General features: G+C 44.5%; 2 protein-coding genes across 3 annotated transcripts in view; both read left to right on the top strand.

Moving 5' to 3' along the window:
- Positions 1 to 6,229, top strand: part of LOC127569602 (tubulin alpha-1D chain-like) — a 30,037-nt gene extending 23,808 nt beyond the window's left edge. For both annotated transcript variants that reach the window (XM_052014399.1, XM_052014392.1), the window contains exons 2-4: positions 2,950 to 3,172; positions 3,318 to 3,466; positions 4,450 to 6,229. In XM_052014399.1, coding sequence (XP_051870359.1) covers positions 2,950 to 3,172; positions 3,318 to 3,466; positions 4,450 to 5,424 — 1,347 coding nt within the window. In that variant the 3' untranslated portion in view covers positions 5,425 to 6,229. The remainder of the gene's footprint in view (positions 1 to 2,949; positions 3,173 to 3,317; positions 3,467 to 4,449) is intronic.
- A 3,558-nt stretch (positions 6,230 to 9,787) lies between these two features.
- LOC127569673 (tubulin alpha-1C chain-like) lies at positions 9,788 to 20,667 on the top strand. The gene is made up of 4 exons (XM_052014477.1): positions 9,788 to 9,823; positions 12,353 to 12,575; positions 17,247 to 17,395; positions 19,699 to 20,667. Exons 1-4 carry the CDS (start codon positions 9,788 to 9,790, stop codon positions 20,665 to 20,667), a joined length of 1,377 nt encoding a protein of 458 aa, XP_051870437.1.
- Positions 20,668 to 21,442: the final 775 nt, after the last annotated feature.

The raw sequence follows: 21,442 nt of genomic DNA, 5'->3' as shown, positions 1-21,442 counted from the left end.
AGTCCGTAACAGTGGACAGCCAGCACCTCTTTCCCAGGGCACCAATGCTCAATACAAGAGGCATGGCTTTAAGGTAATGGGTGGGAAGTTCAAGAGAGATATCAGAGGGAGGTATTTCACCCAGAGAATGGTTGGTGTATGGAATGCGCTGCCTGGGGTGGTAGTGGAGGCTGATACGTTGGTCAAGTTCAAGAGATTGTTAGATAAGCGTATGGAGGAATTTAAAATAGGGGGATATGTGGGAGGAAGGGGGTAGATAGCCTTAGGCGTGGTTTAAAGGTCGGCACAACATGGTGGGCCGAAGGGCCTGTATTGTTCTGCATTATTTTATGGTTCTATGGAAAGAAGGTTGAAGTATGACTCCAATTGTAGAAGTTAAAACAAACTGAATCACCATGCGTAACTTTGGTTCCCATATTTGGAGAATGGTGCAGTTTAGATTCACTAGATGGATCCTTAGCATGAGAGAATTGGCCTTTGGGAAGAGGTTGCATTGGATGGGCATGTTTTATTGGAGTTCAGAAAAATGAGAGGTGACCTCAGTGAAACTTGAGAATTCTGAGAAGGACTGAGGAGGTAATGGGTGAGATTCTTTTTCTGCTGGTGGGGTCTAGAATAGTCAACCATTTAAGGTTGAGTAACAATAAATTTTGTTACCCAAAAGGTTGTGATCTTTAATATTCTCCACCTGCAAAGGCCTGGGTTGTTCAGTCATAAAATATACATTGAAGGTAGAGACTGAGGTTTTTTTTGGTACAACATAAAACACAAGATAAATAGTAGACCTTGCATCACTTGCACCTGATCTGGCATTCAGTATGGAGACTTTTTAATTTGTTTTTCTTGTGAATGTTGTGTCACTAATGCTATGTGCCTGTGAAGCTGCTGCAAGTAAGTTTTTTCATTGTACCTATGCATGCATTTACTTGTGCATATGACAATAAACTAGACTTGTGCAAAGTGGAGTTGAGGTTCAGAATCAGTCATGATCTTAACTGATTGGCGGACCAGATTCAAGTGATCTGTGGTCTACTTCTAATTATCTTGTATTTGAGGAGGTACCTGCGCAGTGCTAATTGGAGTGAGGGAAGATAGGGTGTACAAGAGATAAGAATCTAAGAACTGGAGGGAGACCTATGGAGGGGATTGTAGAAATAGGAAGGGTTTTTAAATATGAGATTTTGAGGAAATAGGGAGCCAATACAAATGAATGGGCACAGAGGTGATGATTCAGCTGGGATACATTTTTGGGTATTACAGAGATTTGGGTAATCGTATTATACGAAGGATGTGTGTGCATTGTGATAGAATTGCCACAGGCTTAAGTTGGGGGGGATGGGTGCAGTGTCAGGAGAGCATCGAGTTTTATTCCCTGCATGTATATATTTTTTAATTTATATATTTCATTCAAGGAACATGGGCTTCGCAGGCTGAGCCAGTATTTAATTACCCATCCCAAGTGGCCCTTGGGAAAGTGCCGGTGAGCTGATGCCTTGAATCGCTGCAGTCATTGAGGTGTGGGTGTGCCTACAATGCAGTTAGGGAGGGTATTCCAGAATTTTGACCCAATGACAGTGAAAGAACAGGGGATATATTTCCAAGCTGGGATGGTGTGTGGCTTGGAGGGTAACTTTGAGGTGGTGTTGGTCCTGTGCTTTTGCTGCCCTTAATCCTTCTAGCTTGTTGAGGTGGTGAATTTGGAAGGTGGTGTCTAAGGAGTTTTGGTGACTTGCTGCAGTGTATCCTGTTGATGATTCAAACTGCTGCTTCTCTGCGTAAGTGGTGGAGTGAGTGAGTGGTTGTGGATGAGATGCCTATCAAGCGGACTGCTGTGTCCTGTATGGTGTCGAGCTTCTTAAGTGTTGCTGAAGTTCAGGCAAGTGCACAGTGTTCCATCACACTCCTAACCTGAGCCTTGTAGATGGTGGACAGGCTTTGGGGGAGTTCAGAGGTGAGTTGCTTGCTGCAGGATTCCTAGCAGAATTCTGACTTGAATATTGTGTATATGGCTACTCCAATTCAAATTCTGATCAATGGTAACTCCCAGGATATTGACAGCGGGGAATTGAATAGGTTAAGGGGAAAATTGTGCTGGGGATTGAAAGGTAAAATGCACATGTTGAAAATAGGGAGATGGTCAGGTAACATCTGCAAGCAGAGAAATGTTGCCTTTCACCAGAGGTTTAATGGGAAACTTGGTATAGTTGGTTTTAATGGCAGCAAATAGTGAAGCAATAAGAGGATGAAATTGGGATAATCAAAAAAAAGACCTAAAGGATTATTTTTCAAAAATTCTTTTTTTTTACACACTGGGACTAAAATGTGGAATTCTCTGCTTGGGCCTTTTGAAGCACAGTTCAAAAGTGAATTGAATAAAAGGAAAATTACTAGAGAAATTCACTTGCATCTGCTTCCACATCCCTTTAAAACAGTCTGAATTCTTGATCAGTCCTCTTCTACTTCTGATCACCTTAAATTTCCTTTGCCTATTTACAGATTCTTCTGTAAGTGGAAACTAGCATTATTTTCTCATTCACATTGATTAAAACATCTGTAATTAAGAAAATCAATTCAATCTATCCCTACCTTTCTCATCATAAAATGTGGACAAACAGCGTGGTAAAAACGTATTGAAAATGGTGTTGCTGGGCCATACGTACAGATTTGTCGCTGAGCATGAACGTAATGCACAAATCAACAAGTATGAAGCAAAAGCCGACTTGGTGTATACCATCCAATTGAGCATCTCCCACAACTGCTACTAATAAAGAAAATCAGTTTGCAGGAGTAAAATTGCATCATAGAACCCAGTGGTGTTTGTATACAAAAACCCAACTGCTTCATGTGTTTGATAAGGAACCAATAGCATATCATGCTGCACTCGTAACATCTTGTGTTATTCTTTTCCAAGTTGTGCTTTGTGCTAAGCATTTATTTTTTATTTCACAGCGTGAGTGTATCTCCATCCATGTTGGCCAGGCTGGTGTCCAGATGGGCAATGCCTGCTGGGAGCTGTACTGTCTGGAACATGGTATCCAGCCTGATGGACAGATGCCCAGTGACAAGACCATTGGAGGTGGAGATGACTCCTTCAACACCTTCTTCAGTGAGACTGGAGCGGGGAAGCATGTCCCACGAGCTGTCTTTGTTGACCTAGAACCAACAGTGATTGGTAAGTCCTGCAAGAGAGAAATGGTTATAATCCTCCTGTTTATGGAGCCTCTTGCTAGAAAGTCAAACAGTATTTCACCACCTTGTTGCAATTCTGTGTGTGAATGGAAGAATGGGAAAAGATTTGCTGTTGTTCTGCATTCTAGATGAAGTACGTGGTGGTACCTACCGGCAGTTATTCCACCCTGAGCAGCTCATCACCGGGAAGGAGGATGCTGCCAACAATTATGCCCGTGGCCATTACACCATTGGCAAGGAGCTGATTGACTTGGTCCTTGACAAACTGCGAAAGCTGGTAAGATTTTTGCATTATAATCCATTAAATGAGGGGTGCTAACAGTAATTTGTTCATTGGTTTAATGGAATATGATCATTACCACATTACTCATATATGATCTATTTTCATATATTTTATCAGAGGACCTGATGGTGCAATCGGCTATGGCGGCGGCTTCAGCGATTTTCCCTTCACCTCCGAAAACCTGTGTTTCAATCCTGACCAGGCCTGGACAGGGAGTGGATAACTAAAAGATCACATCTCCTTGATGCATGTTAAGAGTCTCAAGTGAAATGCCTTCTTATAGTTTCCAAACTAGCTGCTGGTAAACATCTGTCCACAGCTCTTAAGGTACCCCTGTCTTGGGTGGTTTGAAGGTGTAGATCATTGAATTGGCACCTGAAAATGCACAAAAATAGAAGGGTCCAGGATCAAGAGCGAGCAGAAAAGATAAAGGTTCAGTGAATTAGTAAAGCATTCAAGTGCCCATAAGGAGTGAAATTCCAGTGCTCCTTCTGCTTTAGCTGCTGATTATTCTGTTGGTAGATCATATACCTAAAGTTATTTTGTAGTTTTATATTTGACAGCTGGCATGATGGGTGACTTAAATCCCATTCAAAACAATCTGGGACAATTAAACTCATGAATTATAAAATGCAAGTTGAGAAGAAGCACAGAAATCCAAGGAATTACAGTTATAATACCAAAATGGCATTGACAAGGAATTAGCTTTTGGCTTATTGATCATTCACCAAGCAATAATTCATTTAATCAAACTTGAATTTTGGCTGAATTATTTGAAACATTAGGGTTTTTTTAAAAAAATACTCAAAAAGGGCACAAATGGATTCAGAGCAGATCAATGGTTTCAGGACTTGGTGAATCAGTAAAGTGAATCGTAGAAGAAACTGTTTACATTGGAGAAAATTGAGATTTTCTACCTTCTAACGATAATTTTGAGCTGTATTGTAACATGTTCCCTTTCTATTCTCCCATCACAGGCTGACCAGTGCACAGGACTCCAGGGTTTCCTCATCTTCCACAGCTTTGGCGGTGGCACTGGGTCTGGTTTCACTTCCCTTCTGATGGAACGTCTCTCTGTGGATTATGGCAAAAAATCCAAGTTAGAGTTTGCCATCTACCCAGCTCCTCAGATCTCGACTGCAGTGGTCGAACCCTACAACTCCATCCTGACCACCCACACAACCCTTGAGCATTCAGACTGCGCCTTCATGGTAGACAATGAAGCCATCTATGATATCTGTCGCAGAAACCTGGACATTGAGCGCCCAACGTACACCAATTTGAATCGACTAATAGGTCAGATTGTGTCCTCTATTACAGTGTCCTTGCGCTTTGATGGTGCCTTGAATGTTGATCTGACAGAGTTCCAGACCAATTTGGTACCATACCCACGTATCCACTTCCCCCTGGCTACCTATGCTCCTGTAACCTCATCTGAGAAGGCTTACCATGAGCAACTATCTGTGTCTGAAATTACAAATTCCTGCTTTGAGCCAGCAAATCAGATGGTGAAGTGTGACCCTCGCCATGGCAAGTACATGGCTTGCTGCCTGCTTTACCGGGGTGATGTGGTACCAAAAGATGTCAATGCTGCCATCGCCACCATTAAGACCAAACGCAGCATCCAGTTTGTCGACTGGTGCCCGACTGGCTTCAAGGTTGGCATCAACTACCAGCCTCCCACTGTGGTGCCTGGTGGGGACCTGGCCAAGGTGCAGCGTGCGGTGTGTATGCTGAGCAACACCACTGCCATCGCTGAAGCTTGGGCACGTCTTGACCACAAATTTGACCTGATGTACGCCAAGCGCGCCTTTGTGCATTGGTATGTTGGGGAGGGGATGGAGGAGGGGGAGTTCTCCGAGGCCCGGGAAGACATGGCAGCCTTGGAGAAGGATTATGAGGAAGTTGGTGCAGATAGTGTTGAGGATCAAGGTGAAGAAGAAGAATATTAGGTAATCTGAAACCATTCCTAATTGTTGGTTGAGGTTAATTTGCTGGTTGGATTCATTCTGTACTTCAGGGGAAACATATGATTTCTAAGCTTTTTTTCTGTCAAACGGAAGTTGTGCTCTTATTGTTTAAAATTCTGCTTTTTGTAGTAATTTTGCTGGATATTGCAATTGTAAGAAAATGTAAAAACCTTGAACAGCGTAGATAGATAGTAAACATTTGTATCACAAAAGGATGAGTTATTAACCATATTTCAACTACAGCAAAATAGTTGTATATCATAAACAGTGGAAGTAAATGTTGCAGTTTAATCCATGCTTGAACCATAGTGAGACTTTTGACTTGTCATCTAATTTCTTGAAGTTTGGATTACTCAATCTAATAACCTCACATACAAGCAGGTAATTAGACCTGCTTATTCCAACTGCTTGTGATGATAGAGCTTCCCTCATTTATCACTACCACCACCACCCCAACTGAGCAACACAGCTAACAGTAACTGATTGATTGACATAATCCAAAATTATATTCTTTAACAAAGTTTCAGTGGAAGGAATTATGCCTTTTTAATGTCGTCCTGCAATATAATTAGGGCCAAGTAATTGCAAAAAGCCCACTTCAACAGAACTGTAATTCAGGTGATTCCCGTTGACCGCTCTGAACTAGAACACAGTATTAGTGTAAAATGGTATGTGTTGTGCCAGAATGACACAGCTTCCAACTTAAAATGTTTTGAAATAATTAACCATTCTCAATACTTGTAATGTTTAGAACAAAGCATTTCAATAAACTAAAAGTTAAATTGAACATCTGCGGTTCTTGTTTAATTTCCACAAACTTCTGAAATATGTGGCTGTGGACCTACATAACCACCAGCAGCTATTTGAGGAAATTGACTCCAAGGTCTAGTAGGATTGGGGTGCCTTTACAATAAGTTGGAGTCTGCCTATTTAAATTTTTGTACTTTGCACTATCATTGATTCACTTTTATTAATGGTTAAGATGCGATTTCTACATTGGAAGAACCAATGAAATGTTCAAGAACATTTATCATTCTAAATGAACAATATCTGGAACCAGCAGTATGGCTGGTTATGTGCTGTATTCATTACCTTCACACTATTCACGCTCCCTCTTCAGTTGCCCAGTCAAGACCTTGCCTTGTGTGGTCCTTAAAAACCCTATTCTTTTGTCAAGCTTTAGCTTATCTGTCCTGATGTTTCCTTTTATGGTTCAGGCAAATTTTACTTTTGCTCAGTGGCTCATGATACTTTTACTTTGTCATTGGCATTATACATAGAAGTGGTCAGCCTGGATTTCATAATTCCTGAGAATCGTTGGAGCTGTACTCATCCACAGAGAAATAGTACTCAATCACATTCCTGACTTGGTGGTAGAAAGGCCTTGAGACGTCACGAGGTAAGCTACTCACCGAGGATATTCAGCCTCTGACTTGCTCTTAGAGTCACGCAACACAAACAGGCCTTTCAGCCCACTTTGTCCATGCTGACCATTAAGTATCCACCTGTATTAGTCCTATTTATTAATACTTGGTCCATGGCCTTCTGTAACTTGGTGATTCAAGTTCTCATAAAGCTACTTTTTAAATGTGAGAGTATCTGCCTCTGCTGCTTTCTCACGCATTATGATATAGATTGCAACACCCTCTGTGTGAGAAAAAATGTCATCCCCTTTCACTCCTCACCTTAAACTTTTGTCCTCTAGTTTTGGATATTCTCATTATGGGGAAAGGTTTCTCACTATAACCTTAACCCTCCTCGTAGGTACTGTATTTATGGTTTTGGTCCAGTTGAGTTTCTGGTCAATGATGATCCCAGGATTTTGATGGTGGGGTATTTGGTCAGGGTAATGCCATTGAATTGTTGAAGACTTCAATAAGATTGGATGACTAAATGCCATAATTTTGGTCACCCTGCTATAGGAAAGGTGTAAACTGGAAAGAGTGCAGAAAAGATTTACAAAGGTGTTGCCAGGACTCAAGGGACTGAGTTATTGGGAGAGGATGGACAGGTTAGGACTTTTTTCCTTGGAGAGTAGGAGACTGAGGGGTGATCTTATAGAGGTGTATAAAATCATGAGGGGCATGAATGGGGTGACTGTACACTATCTTTTTCCCAGGTTTGCAGAATCAAGAACTAGAGGGCATAGGTTTAAGGTGAGAGGGAAAAGGTTTTTTAAACACAGGGTGGTACGTATGTGGAATGAGCTGTCAGAGGACGTGGTTGAGGCAGGTACAATAGCAACATTTAAAAGTCATCTGGACAGATACATGGATAGGAAAGGTTTAGAGGGATATGGGGCAAATGTGGGCAAATGGGACGAGCTTGGATGGACATTTGGCCTTTATGGATCAGTTGGGCTGAAGAGCCTGTTCTGTGCTGTATGACATTCACATCTCGTTGTAAACTGGTGACAGGAAAGCCCATGGCCATCTCTTCACATTTGAAGGAGAGAACATTACCAGCATCTATATTGGACATATCACCTCACAGGAGCACAAAAAATAAACAGATTCAACTCGCAAAGGATTAATCTATTTGATCCAGAAATTGTGTTTTGGAGTCCAGCATGGAGCAAATTCCTTGACCAGTCAGTTACATATATTTTCATTCCAAAAGGCTGGAAATACTCAGCAAGTTAAACAGCATCTGTGGAGAAAGAAACAATTGATGTTTCAGGTCAGTGATGATTCCTCAGAATATCTGGTCGTGCTGAAATCCATTTAAGTACCTTTCATGATGCTTCAAGATAAAACTACAAGTGTAGATCAGGTGAGTTCCAAGTCTGCCCATGCTATTTTCAACTTCTGCATCAGAAAGGAAATTGACCAGCCAGAGCTGCAATTGTACACCGATGGCAGTTCCTTCAAAATTGCCACCACTTTGAAGTAAATAAACTGTTAAGTCTTAATTCTTTGTGAGGTAGATTGGATCTTTGCAGCCGGCATTGGTTCTTAAGACCCACAGATATAGAAAAACAAGAAAAAAATCCTGAAAGTTGAAAAAACAGGAAGTATTTTGCAAATTGGGCTGCATCTGTGGAGTAGTGCAACATTTCAGGTTGTTATCCTTCTTGGCCACCTTTTCATTTGCACTGAAAGCAACAAATACAGAGAGTAGACAGTCTTAGAAACAGGCCACTGTCCACCCCGATCAGTAGGCACCCATCCATATTAATCTCATTGTCCAACATTTGGTCCATAGTCTTCTATGCCAAGGTGATCGAAGTGCTCATCTAGGTACCACTTAAATACAGCAACTCTGCTTCCACCACTCTCTCAGGCAGTGCATTCCAGGTACTCACCACTCTCTGGGTGAGAAAGGTCCCCCTTGGATCCCCTCTAAATTTCTTACCCCTTATCCTAAATCTATGTCCTCTAGTTCTATTGATGTTTGACGAGGGGAAAATATCCTGCGGTCTACCCTTTCTATACCCCTCATAATCTTATATACCTGAATCATGTCCTGCTTCAGGGAGAACAGACCCAACCTCTCCAGTCCCTCCTCGTAAAGAAAATGCTCTATCCCGTGCATCATGCGGGTGAATCTCCTCTGCACCCTCTCCAGTACTATCACATCTTTGCTAGTCTGATGACCAAAACGGCACATGGTACTCCAGCTGAGGTCTGACCAGTGTTTTATGAGGTTGGAACATAACTTCCCTGCTCTTATATTCAATGCCCTGACTAATGAAGGCCAGTCTACTATCTGCCACCTTAACCACATTATCTAACTGCGCTACCACCTTCTTTGGACTTGCACGTCAAGGTCCCTCTGTTCCTCAATACTCCCTAGGACTCAACGAGCATGCAGTCTTTACTGGTTCTCTGGAGGCCTTCCAGGACTGAGGGGCACCACAGGGGCTGATGTGCATCCTTAAAGTCATAGAGTAATAAGCACAGAAACAGGCCCTTGGGCTCAACTGATCCATGCCAACCAAGATTCCCAACTAAGCTAGTCCCATTTGCCTGTGTTGTTAATGTACCTGTCTCAACCACTTCCTCTGGCAGATCACTTCATATACAGACCACCCTCTGGGTGAAAAAGTTACCCCTCATGTTCCTATTAAATCTTTCCCCTCTCACCTTAAACCTATGCCCTCCAGTTCTTGATTCCCCAATCCTGGAAAAGAGATGCTCAATGCTTTGGTGTAGCATTTGTCGTCTTCAAGTAGACAAGGATGGCAATGTCTTAGTCTAAAGATATTATAAATGTTGTAAATACTGAATCAAAACATTGTGAATATTGTAAATCACAGAGTAGCTGTGACACTTTACTCTGTATTCTGTTTTTGTTTTTACCCTGTACTACCTCAATGCACTGTGTAATGAAATGATCTGTAAGAATGGTCTGCAAGACAAGTTTTTCACTGTACCTCAGTGTTGGTATAAACCAATACCAAATATGTTAATAAACTTTTTGTTTGAAGACACATATGTCACACCCTTGTATCATATTGATTTACATAGACAACAGGCCACCATCCACCATCCACCATCTGAAGTCTGAAAGGCAAGATTGCTGGCTGGATGAGCCAGAACTGATGCATAAATGAGCTGAAAGGTTCTAATGTTGGTTTTGTTTAAAAAGCAGAAGTTTTGTCAATGAGTTTTCAGTATGAACTACAACACCCAGAAAGCGTCAGTAACCCGCGCATGTGCAACAGCAGGGACATGCGCAGTCACCTTGTGCAGGAAAGCCGTTGCTGCAACGCATGCGTAGTCAGAGCGATTGTTTGTCACTGAGACGGGCATGCGCGCCTGAAGGGCAACGCATGCGCAGCGGGCGGTGAAGGTTTTGGCGGGAAAGCGCGGCGGCGGAACGTGCGCGGGAGGCGGCGTCGAGCTCCAACATGGTAGGGGACCGGCTGCGGAGCCACCCCGCCCACACCCATCACTACCCATCCCCTCCCCATCACCACCCACCCCACCCCATCACCACCCACCCCACCCCAACACCGCCCACCCCATCACCACCCACCCCAACCCATCACCACCCACCCAAACCCAACACAGCCCACCCCACCCCAACACCACCCACCCCACCCCATCACCACCCACCCAAACCCAACACAGCCCACCCCACCCCTCCTCATCACCACCCACCCCAACACTGCCCACCCCCAACCCATCACCACCCACCCAAACCCAACACAACCCAACCCACCCCCAACCCATCACCACCCACCCCACCCCAACACCGCCCACCTCATCACCACCCACCCCACCCCAACACCGCCCACCCCCAACCCATCACCACCCACCCAAACCCAACACAGCCCACCCCACCCCTCCCCATCACCACCCACCCCACCCCAACACCGCCCACCCTATCCCTCCCCGTCACCACCCATCCAAACCCAAACCCAACATAGCCCACCCCAACCCCATCACCACCCACTCCAATCCCAACACCGCCCACACCAACCCCATCACCACCCACCCAAACCCAACACAGCCCACCCCATCCCTCCTCATCACCACCCAGCCAAACTGAACACCACCCACCCCCAACCCATCACCACCCACCCCACCCCAACACCACCCACCCTATCCCTCCCCATCACCACCCACCCAAACCCAATACCACTCACCCCCAACCCATCACCACCCACCCAAACCCAACACCGCCCACCCCTCCCCATCACCACCCACCCACCCCACCCCTCCCCATCACCAACCACCCACCCCACCCCTCCCCATCACCAACCACCGCAACCCGTAACCACCCACCCCCTCCCCATCCCATCCCATCACCACCCTCCCCATCCCATCACCACCCACCCCCAACCCATCACCACCTATCCCCACCCCACCACCCCCTCTTCAACACCAAACCCTCCCCATCACCACCCACACCTTCCCAACACCGCCCCACCCCATCAACACCCACTCCTCCTCATCACCACCCACCCCACCCCAACACCACCCACCCTATCCCTCCCCACCACCCATCCAAACCCAACACCACCCACTCCAACCTCTCCCCATCACCACCCACCCAACCCCTCCCCATCACCACCCACCCAAACCCAACACCGCCCACCCCACCCCCAACCCATCACCACCCACCACCCCCTCTTCAACGCCAAACCCTCCCCATCACCACCCACACCTTCCCAACACCACCCCACCCCATCAATACCCACTCCTCCCCAACACTACCCCACCCCAACACCAACCCCTCCCCATCACCAGCCACCTCTCCCCATCACCACCCAGCCCTCCCCAACACCACCCCCACACCAACCCCTCCACAACACCCACCCCCTACCCAACACCAACCACCCCACCCCAACACTAACCACCCCTCTCCAACAACAACCACTCCCTCACCAACACTGGCAACTCATCCCCAACCTTTGGCCAGTTCAACCCTTCCCACTGCCAGCATCCCCTCCCCACCCAATGTCAATACCTCAGTTCCCACCCTACCTCAGTAACATCCTCCTTCCACATGCAGCAACCTATCCTCTTCCACTGCCATCAACTCAGTTCCCATCCACATTCCACTGCCAGCCCAACCCCACCCATTATTAGCAATCCATCTCACCCTACTTAATCACTTTCTCTTTCAACCCAGCCAACTAACAGTACCATCAAGCCTAACCCCACCTACACCCAGCAACCCATCCCCTACCTACTGCCAGCAACCCACCCCCAAATATTGACAGCACCAGCCCATCCCCAGTTTGCAGAATTCATACCCAACAATAGAAAGTGCTGGGAAAGGGGAAATACAACCAGAGAGATCACTGGATTCATGGTGGCAGCAGTTATTGCCTGTCTGATGACAACAAAGTCAGATGAAGATGTTTTTGGAATATGTAATAAACTGAGATTGCTATGACTTGCTATTACTATCTTAGCCTGACCCGCTTTGTAATAATTTTGCATTTATTGGTTCACAGCATGAATGTATCTCCATCCATATTGGTCAGGCTGGTGTCCAGATCGGAAATGCCTGTTGGGAGTTATACTGTTTAGAACATGGTATCCAACCTAATGGATTTATGCCCAGGGATTGGACTTACGGAGCTGCAGATAATTCCTACAACACTTTCTTTTCTGAGACAGGTGGTGGAAAGCTTGTCCCAAGAGCTCTGTTCATTGACTTAGAACCCACTGTCATTGGTGAGTGTAATGTAGTTCTGCGCCATATTTTTAATTCCATCCGTGTATTATTTTAGAATCTAAATGGTAAAAGGAATTTTGAATATTGGGAATACTACTTACAAGCAGCAGGGATCATAGAGTTATACACCATACAACCAGGCCCTTTGGCATAACTCGTCCATGTCGAGCAAGGTGTCTCCCTGAGCTAGTCCCATTTGCCTGCATTTGGCCTTCTTCCCTCTAAACCTTTCCTATGTACCATCCTAAATGTCTTTTAAATGATGTAATTGTACCCATCTCGACCACTTCCACTGGCAGCTGGTTTTATATACCCTCCACCTCTGTGTGAAAAACTTGCCCCTCAGGTCCCCTTTAAATCTTTCCCCTCTTACCTTAACCCTGCGCACTCTAGTTTTAGGGCAGAATATAAGGAAGACATAAAAGGAGCTTGCCAGAAAAGTCTAGCGATATGAATGGGTGGTTTAATATTAATACAGATTAAATATATTGAAGAAGGAGTTAAAAATAGTCCCATATACCCACTGCTGTCTGTGTGGTCCCCTTTAAATCTATCCCTTCTCACCTTCAATCTATGTCCTCTAATTTTAGTCTCCCCTACTGTAATGAGAATATTTTAAAATTTGTTCCCTGTTCTTTTCTGATTCAGCAGCAAAAGGTATTTTCACACAAAGGAGACACTGTGCACGTGTTAAAGGTTATAAAGATGCTACTTTATTAGGATGATATGAAAACTATTCATTAACCACTTCAAAAACCTACAGAACAATAGAATACAAAGAATACTTATCCACCACTCAGTGAACTGATCTACACAGTTGCTGGAGGTCTCTGGCAGCCGCTTCCACTGTTCTTGCTCTCGCTGTGTCTACCCCTTAGGTCTGATTGCAACTCCAGCCTAAAGCAAGAGTGCCCTGCACAAAGAAGTAGCCCCTTTTTATACCCTTAAAACCCCTTACTCTAGTACTTTCCCATGGGTACAGTACCAGGCTACACCTGCACCTGCACATCATTCTTCCTTTCCCAGATGAGCATGTTTTTCATCGTTATTCTCTCTCAAGGCTGTGGACTGGTACCCTTTTACTTTCTCAAAACATTCCCACATTCCAACATAACACCATTTTGTCTTACAACCACCGTTCTGTGTTAAACATTTTTGTACATACCAAGGAGGAATTAAATATGACTTCTGGAAAATTTAACTCTTTCCTTACACCTACCCTGGGAAAAAGACTGTAAACCATCCACCTTATTTACACCCTTCATGAGTTTATATACATTAATAAGGTGACCCCTCCTACGCTCTTGTGAAAAGAGTTCCAGCCTATTCAGTCTCTCCTTACAACTCAAGCCATCCAGATCTGGTAACATCCTTGTGAATCTTTTCTGAACCTCTTCTGGCTTAATGACATCCTTCCTGTAGCCAAGTGATCAGAGTTGCAAACAGCACTCCAAGTGCAGTCTCAGAAGATGACCTTTTCCAGAAAATGTCTATTGAGGACTGTGTGCATGCACGCACACAAAATATTACAAAGTGATCAAAATATACTAATTCTAGAGAAGGCAACATGATCAAAGGAAGCTTGCGTTCCTTGTACATAAGTCTCTGAAAGATCCAGCAGACAGTTGGGAAAGCAAATGGTATCTTGGCCTTTATTGCACGAGGATTTGAGTACAAAAGTAAAGATTACTACAATCACCTAGGGCTTATCAGACCCCACCTGGAGTATTATGTACAATTTTGGCCTTCTTATCTAAAAGAGTTGCTTTGGAAGGCATGCAGTTCACCAGAATCATCCTTGGATGGCAAGGATGATGTATGAGGAGAGATTTGAGTAGATTAGGGCTCTATTCTCTAGGATTTAGAAGAATAGAAGGTGACCTTTTTATGTTGAAGTACACTGAAGGCCGTGCAGGTCAGAGTCACTAGGCAGAATCCTGGGAGGAAGGAATTGACATGTAAAAAGACTGAGTAGGTTGGGCCTTTGTTCATTGGAATTTAGAAGAATGAGAGGTGATCTTTTTTAAACATATATGATTCTGAAAGGGCTTGGTAGGGTGGACCTTGGAGCATTTTTCCACTAGTCAGGATATCTAGAATTAGAGGGCATAGTTACGGAATGAATCATAGAGTCATACAGCACGGAAACTGGCCCTTCGGCCCAACTGGTCCATGCCGACCAAGATTCCCATCTAAGCTAGTCCCATTTGCCTACATTTGGCTCATATCCCTCGAAACCTTTCCAATCCATGTACCTGTCCAAGTGCATTCAATTCTGGTCACCCCATTTCTCTGGAGTGGCAGAGGCTGATAGAAGTTTATAAAATTATGAGAGGCATAGCTAGAATAGACAGCCGGCATCTTCTTCCCAGGGTCGAAATGTCTAATACCAGAGGGCATGCATTTAAGTTGAGAGGGGCTAAGTTCAAAGGAGATGTGCGGGGTGAGTTTTTTACACAGAGAGTAGTGGGTTCCTGGAATGTGCTGCCAGGGGTGGTGGTGGAGGCAGATACGACAGCGACGTTTAAGAGGCTCTTAGATAGGCACACAAATATGCAGAGAATGGAGGAATATGGATGTGTAGGCAGAACGGATTAGTTTAGTAGGCTCTTAATGACTAGTTTAATTAGTTCGGCACAACACTGTGGTCCGAAAGGCCTGTTCCTGTGCTGTACTGTTCTATGTACCTTTTAAATGTTGTTAACTGCTTCCACTACCTCAACCACTTCCTCTGGCTGCTCATTCCATGTACTGAGCACCCTCTGGGTGAAAAAGGTTGCCGCTCAAGTTCCAACTAAATCTCTCCCCTCTCACCTTAAGCCTGTGCCCTCTAAGTTCTTGATTCCCCAACCCTGGGAAATAGACTGTGTGCATTCACCCTGTTTATGCCCCTCATGATTTTATACACCCCTATAAGATCACCTCTCATTCTTCTACACTCCAATGAAAGACGTTCCAAACTGCTCAACCATAATTCAGTCCCTCGACTCCCAGCCACATCCTCATAAATCTCCTCAGAGAGAGAGATCTCCTCAGAGAATGAGATCTCACCCATTTAAGATAGCGATTAGGAGGAATTACTTCTCTTATGGGGTTGTGAATCTTTGGAATTTGCTACCCCATTGATCTGTGGAGACAGAATCACTGAATATACTCAGGGTGGAGATTGACAGGAATTTGAACTGGAAGGGAGTCAAAGGCTATGAGAAAAGTGTGGGAAGTTGGTGTTCAGGCCAAGATTGGACCAGCCATGATCTTATTGAATTGCAGAGGAGCTGATTGGCCTATTCCTGCTCCTGTTTTTCATGTTCTAATGAAATTTTTTAAATCCTTTGAGGGCTCCGTAGAGTAGCTGAGGGAAGAATGTTTCTTTTGGCCAAAGAGTCTAGAACTGGGGGTCACAGTTTCAAAATAAGTGGTAGGCCTTTTAGCTCTGAAGTAACAAGAAACATCTACACTCAATAGGTGGTGAATTTTTGGAATTCTTTACCTTGGAGGGCTGAGGTGGCTCAGTCATGAATTGAAATGAAAACTGGGATTGATGGAGTTCTGGATATTAGGGGTATGAAGGGATAAGGGTAGGAAAATTGTGCTTCAGGTACGTGATCTGGTTGAATGGTGGAGTAGGATTCAGAAGAATAAAAGGTGATCTTTTTATGTTGAAGTACACTGAAGGCCGTGCAGGTCAGGGCACTAAGCAGAATCCTGGGAGGAAGGGATTGACATGTAAAAAGACTGAGTAGGTTGGGCCTTTGTTCATTGGAATTTAGAAGAATGAGAGGTTTTCTTTTTGAAACATATGCCATTCTGAAAGGGCTTGGTAGGGTGGACCTGAGAGCATTTTTCCAGTAGTCAGGATATCTAGAATTAGAGGCATAGTTACGGAATGAGTCATAGAGTCATACAGCACGGAAACTGGCCCTTCGGACTGTACTGGACTGAATGGCAGAATCCTGTCCCTATTCCACGATTCGTTAAATTAATCTCAAATACCTTTGAGTTTAGAGGATTAAAGTCAAAGCCAAGGTCGAGTTTATTGTCATATGCACAAGTACATGTGTGCACAGGTGCAATGAAAAACTTACTTGCAGCAGCATCACAGGCAATAGCATCATATAAGCAGCATTCACAAGAAAAACATAAATTATACACAATTTTTATGAGAAAGAACACAATTAAAACAAAAACAAAGCAAAGTCCATTGTTGTGCAAAATGATCAAAGTGGTCAAGTGTTGCTATACTGTAGTGATTAGGTTGGTTTGAGAACCGAATGGTTGAAGGGAAGTAGCTGTTCTTGAACCTGTTGGTGTGGGACTTCAGTACTGTACCTCCTGGCTGATGGTAGCTGTGAGAAGATGGCATGGCCCAGATGGTGGGGATCTTTGATGATGGATGTTGCCTTCTTGAGGAACATCTTAGGGGATTTAAGTGGGGTGTTTTAGGCTGGCTAGAGTTGATAGGTTGGATAGATGGAAATTATTTCCTTTGGTGGGAGACATGCTTTCACTCTGTGACAAAAATTATTATTCCCAGTCACAAACTGTTGAATGTGACATCCATTTAGTTTGTTGTGACTTTGAGTGGGCCATATGGAGACCAGAGAATACTTTCTGACCATTGCTGCTTCTCCCTATCATGGTTCCTGAAAACTTGTTATTCCTCATTCCAGATGAGGTCCGTACTGGTACCTATCGACAGCTGTTCCATCCTGAGCAGCTCATCACCGGCAAGGAAGATGCTGCCAACAATTACGCCCGTGGGCACTACACAATTGGCAGAGAGATCATCGATCTAGCTCTGGATAGAATACGCAAACTGGTGAGAGGCTTTTTAATGGAATGTAGAAGTCCAAATCTTTGCCTTAAGGCTCTGCAAATTAAGTACCATAAAACTTTGATAATGTGGCACCCTTAGGATTTTGGTGGTGCTAGACCAGCAGATCTTCCAGACCATTGGATGTTAATCATGTTACCCCCAACATATTTTCATGGATGGAGGATGAGAGGAGACATGATAGAGGTGTACAAAATATTAAGAGGAATAGATAAGAGTAGACAGCAAGTGCCTCTTTCCCAGGGCACCAATGCTCAATACAAGAGGGCATGGCTTTAAAGTAATGGGTGGGAAGTTCAAGGGAGATATCAGAGGGAGGTTTTTTTACCCAGAGAGTGGTTGGGGTGTGGAATGCGCTGCCTGGGGCAGTGGTGGAGGCAGGTACATTGGTCAAATTCAAGAGATTGTTAGATAAACATATGGAGGAATTTAAAATAGAGGGATATGTAGGAGGAAGGGGTTAGATAGTCTTAGGCATTTTAAAGGTCGGCACAACATTGTGGGCCAAAGGGCCTGTATTGTGCTGTACTGTTCTATGAATAAAATGGGATTAGGGTTGGGTTAGTGTAAAAATGGGTGCTTGATGGTCAGCATGCACTCGGGCTGAAGGGCCTGATTCCATGCTGTTCCTCTCCGTGATTCTTTGAGAGAGTCAATAGAAAGAAACAAAGTGACTGGCAAAAGTGTCAAAGGAGACAGGCGGGCTCTTTCCCTGAGTCATTATGATCTGAATGCACAACGTTGAAGGGTGGTTCAAGCAAACTCAGTGTTTTGTTTATTTGTTCACAAGATAAGATATCTTCATTAGTCACATGTACATTGAAACACACAGTGAAATACATCTTTTTGTGTAGAGTGTTCTGGGGCAGCCCGCAAGTGTCGCCACGCTTCTGGCACCAACATAGCATGCCCACAGCTTCCTAACCCGTACGTCTTTGGAATGTGGGAGGAAACCGGAGCACCCGGAGGAAACCCACGCAGACACACGGGGAGAATGTACAAACTCCTTACAGACAGTGGCCGGAATTGAACCCGGGTCGCTGGTACTGTAATAGCGTTACGCTAACTGCTACACTACCGTGCCTGCCTTTAGGAAGAGTAAAGGGAAAAATAGCTGGTGGGAGTTGTCTATAGGCCACCAACTATTGCGCTGTCTGGGGTGGTGGTGGAGGCAGGTACATTGGTCAAATTCAAGAGATTACTAGATAAGCATATGGAGGAATTTAAAATAGAGGATATGTGGGAGGAAGGGGTTAGATAGTCTTAGGTGAGGTTTAAAGGTCGGCACAACATTGTGGTCCGAAGGGCCTGTATTGTGCTGTACTGTTCTATGATTCTATGATATGTAACACAGTAGTATAATAAGTTTGACAGTGAAACCGGCGATATTGAAGGGGGCACAGGAAACAGAATCCACGGAAAACTGAAACATGCAAGTGCCCTGGATCCCAGCTTCAGCCACAGATCCACACACATTTCTGGCCCCTGGTTCCTGACGGCGACCTTGGCTCCAGCTACAATCACGACCCACACTCCCAGTAATATACCGCTGACCTCACAAGTAGGTAGATCTGTGGATGATAGGTCTGCAGATAATGAGGATTTAATGTATTTACGAGTAAGCCAGATAACGAACCATTGGGGTTTCCAAAACATTGGACATCGGATTATCAGCATTTTATTATAATGTGAATTTGGAGTATTCTTCCCCTAACCAATTAAGTTCTCATGCAAGGGGAGAGATGAAGAATTTTCTAGGGGAAAAAATGACTATTTTGTATCTTCTGCCTGATGGGAGAGGGGAGAAGAGAAAATGTCCAGGGTGGATGGGGTCTTTGATTATGCTGGCTGCTTCACCAAGGCAGCGAGAAGTGCAGACAGAATCCATGGAGGGGAGGCTGGTTTCTGTGATGTGCTGGGCTGTGTCCACAACTCTCTGCAGTTTCTTGCGGTCCCTGGCAGAGCAGTTGCCATACCAAGCCGTGATGCATCCAGATCGGATGCTTTCTATGATGCATCGATAAAAGTCAGTGAGTGTCAAGGGGGACATGTCAAACTTCTTTAGCCTCCTGAGGAAGTAGAGGCACTGGTGAATTTTTTTGGGATGTCCCAGGGCCTTGAAAAGCACGTTTAATGAACAGAAATGTCAATCAAAAATATGAACCATACCTTTTGACATTTACTTAGTTATTTAAGAATGTTTTAAGAATTTAAACAAAGTGATTTTGTTTACAACTAGAAGGGTCTGATTCAGAATCTAAATTTAGACTATGTCCTATTTACCATAGGCTGATGAATGCACAGGACTCCAGGGTTTCCTGGTGTTCCACAGCTTTGGTGGAGGGACTGGTTCTGGGTTCACTTCCCTGTTGATGCAGTGCCTTTCTGTTGACTACGGCAAAAAGACAAAGTTTGAATTTACCATCTATCCAGCTCCCCAGATCTCAACAGCTGTGGTCGAACCCTACAACTCCATCCTCACTACCCACACCACCCTGGAACACTCAGACTGTTGCTTCATTGCAGACAACGAAGCCTTGTATGATATCTGCCGCAGGAATTTGGACATTGAGCGTCCGACTTACACCAACTTGAACCGGCTGCTTGCTCAGGTTGTTTCCTGTATTACATGCTCTCTTCGCTTTGAAGGTGCTCTGAATGTTGATCTGATAGAGTTCCAGACTAACTTGGTTCCATATCCACGCATCCATTTTCCATTAGTTGCTTACGCACCGGTAGTCTCAGCTGAGAAGGCTTACCATGAGCAATTGTCTGTGGCTCAACTCACCAATGCCTGTTTTGAGCCAGCCAACCAGATGGTCAAGTGTGATCCTCGTCATGGAAAATACATGGCTTGCTGTCTCTTATATCGAGGTGATGTGGTGCCGAAAGATGTCAATGCATCCATTGCTAACATCAAGACCAAGCGTTCCATTAGATTTGTTGACTGGTGTCCAACTGGCTTCAAGGTTGGCATCAACTACCAGCCTCCCACAGTGGTGCCTGGTGGGGACCTGGCCAAGGTGCTCCGTGCGGTGTGTATGCTGAGCAACAGTACGGCCATTGCTGAAGCTTGGGCTCGTCTCAATCACAAGTTTGACCTGATGTACGCCAAGCGCGCCTTTGTGCATTGGTATGTGGGGGAGGGGATGGAGGAGGGGGAGTTCTCCGAGGCCCGTGATGATCTGGCAGCCCTGGAGAAAGATTATGAAGAAGTTGGCAAGGACAGTTCTGAACTTGATCGTGATGAGTATTAGAAATGCTGACACCTTCTCCCAATAATGAAGTAGGTACATGTTAATAAAATAATTAGGTTTATTTGGCTGACTCTTCATCATGGCTTGTAACTACCCCAGAATTGTCTTATTTTGTCACTATTTAAAATGGTGCTGGCTAATCATCCTAATAACCTTGCAGAGACAAGAGGCTGATGCTGGAATCTGGAGCAACAAACAATCTGCAGGAGGAACTCAGTGGGTCAGGCAACATCTGTGGGGGGAAATGGATAGTCGACATATTGGGTTGAGACCCTGCATATGGAATCCAGATGAAGGATCTTGATCCAAAACATCAACTGCCCATTTCTATCCACAGATGGTTAATTGATAAATTGGTAAATTGGTTTATTATTGTCACATGTACCGAGATACAGTGAAAAACTTTGTTTTGCATGTCATCCATACAGATCATTTCATCACATCAATGCATTGAGGTAGTACCAGAGAAAGGCAATAAAGCATTCGCAGAATAAAGTGTTACAGTTAAGAGAAAGTGCAGTGAAGTGCAGGTAGACAATAAGGTTCAAGGCAATGACGAGGTAGATTGTGAGGTCAAGAGTCCATCTTATTGTACTAGGGGACTGTTCAATTGTCTTACAACAGCGAGATAGAAGCTGTCTTTGAGCCTGGTGGTACGTGCTTTCAGGCTTTTGTATCTTCTGCCCGATGGGAGGGGGGATATGAGAGAATGTCTGGGGTGGGTGGTTATGCTGGCTGCTTTACCAAGTAAGCGAGAAGTTAAATAAGAGTCCAT

The sequence above is a fragment of the Pristis pectinata genome, chromosome 1 (assembly GCF_009764475.1).
Source record: "Pristis pectinata isolate sPriPec2 chromosome 1, sPriPec2.1.pri, whole genome shotgun sequence".
Lineage (NCBI taxonomy): Eukaryota > Metazoa > Chordata > Chondrichthyes > Rhinopristiformes > Pristidae > Pristis > Pristis pectinata.
Note: the sequence above shows the minus strand (reverse complement) of the source record. Positions and strands in the feature narration are given on the sequence as shown.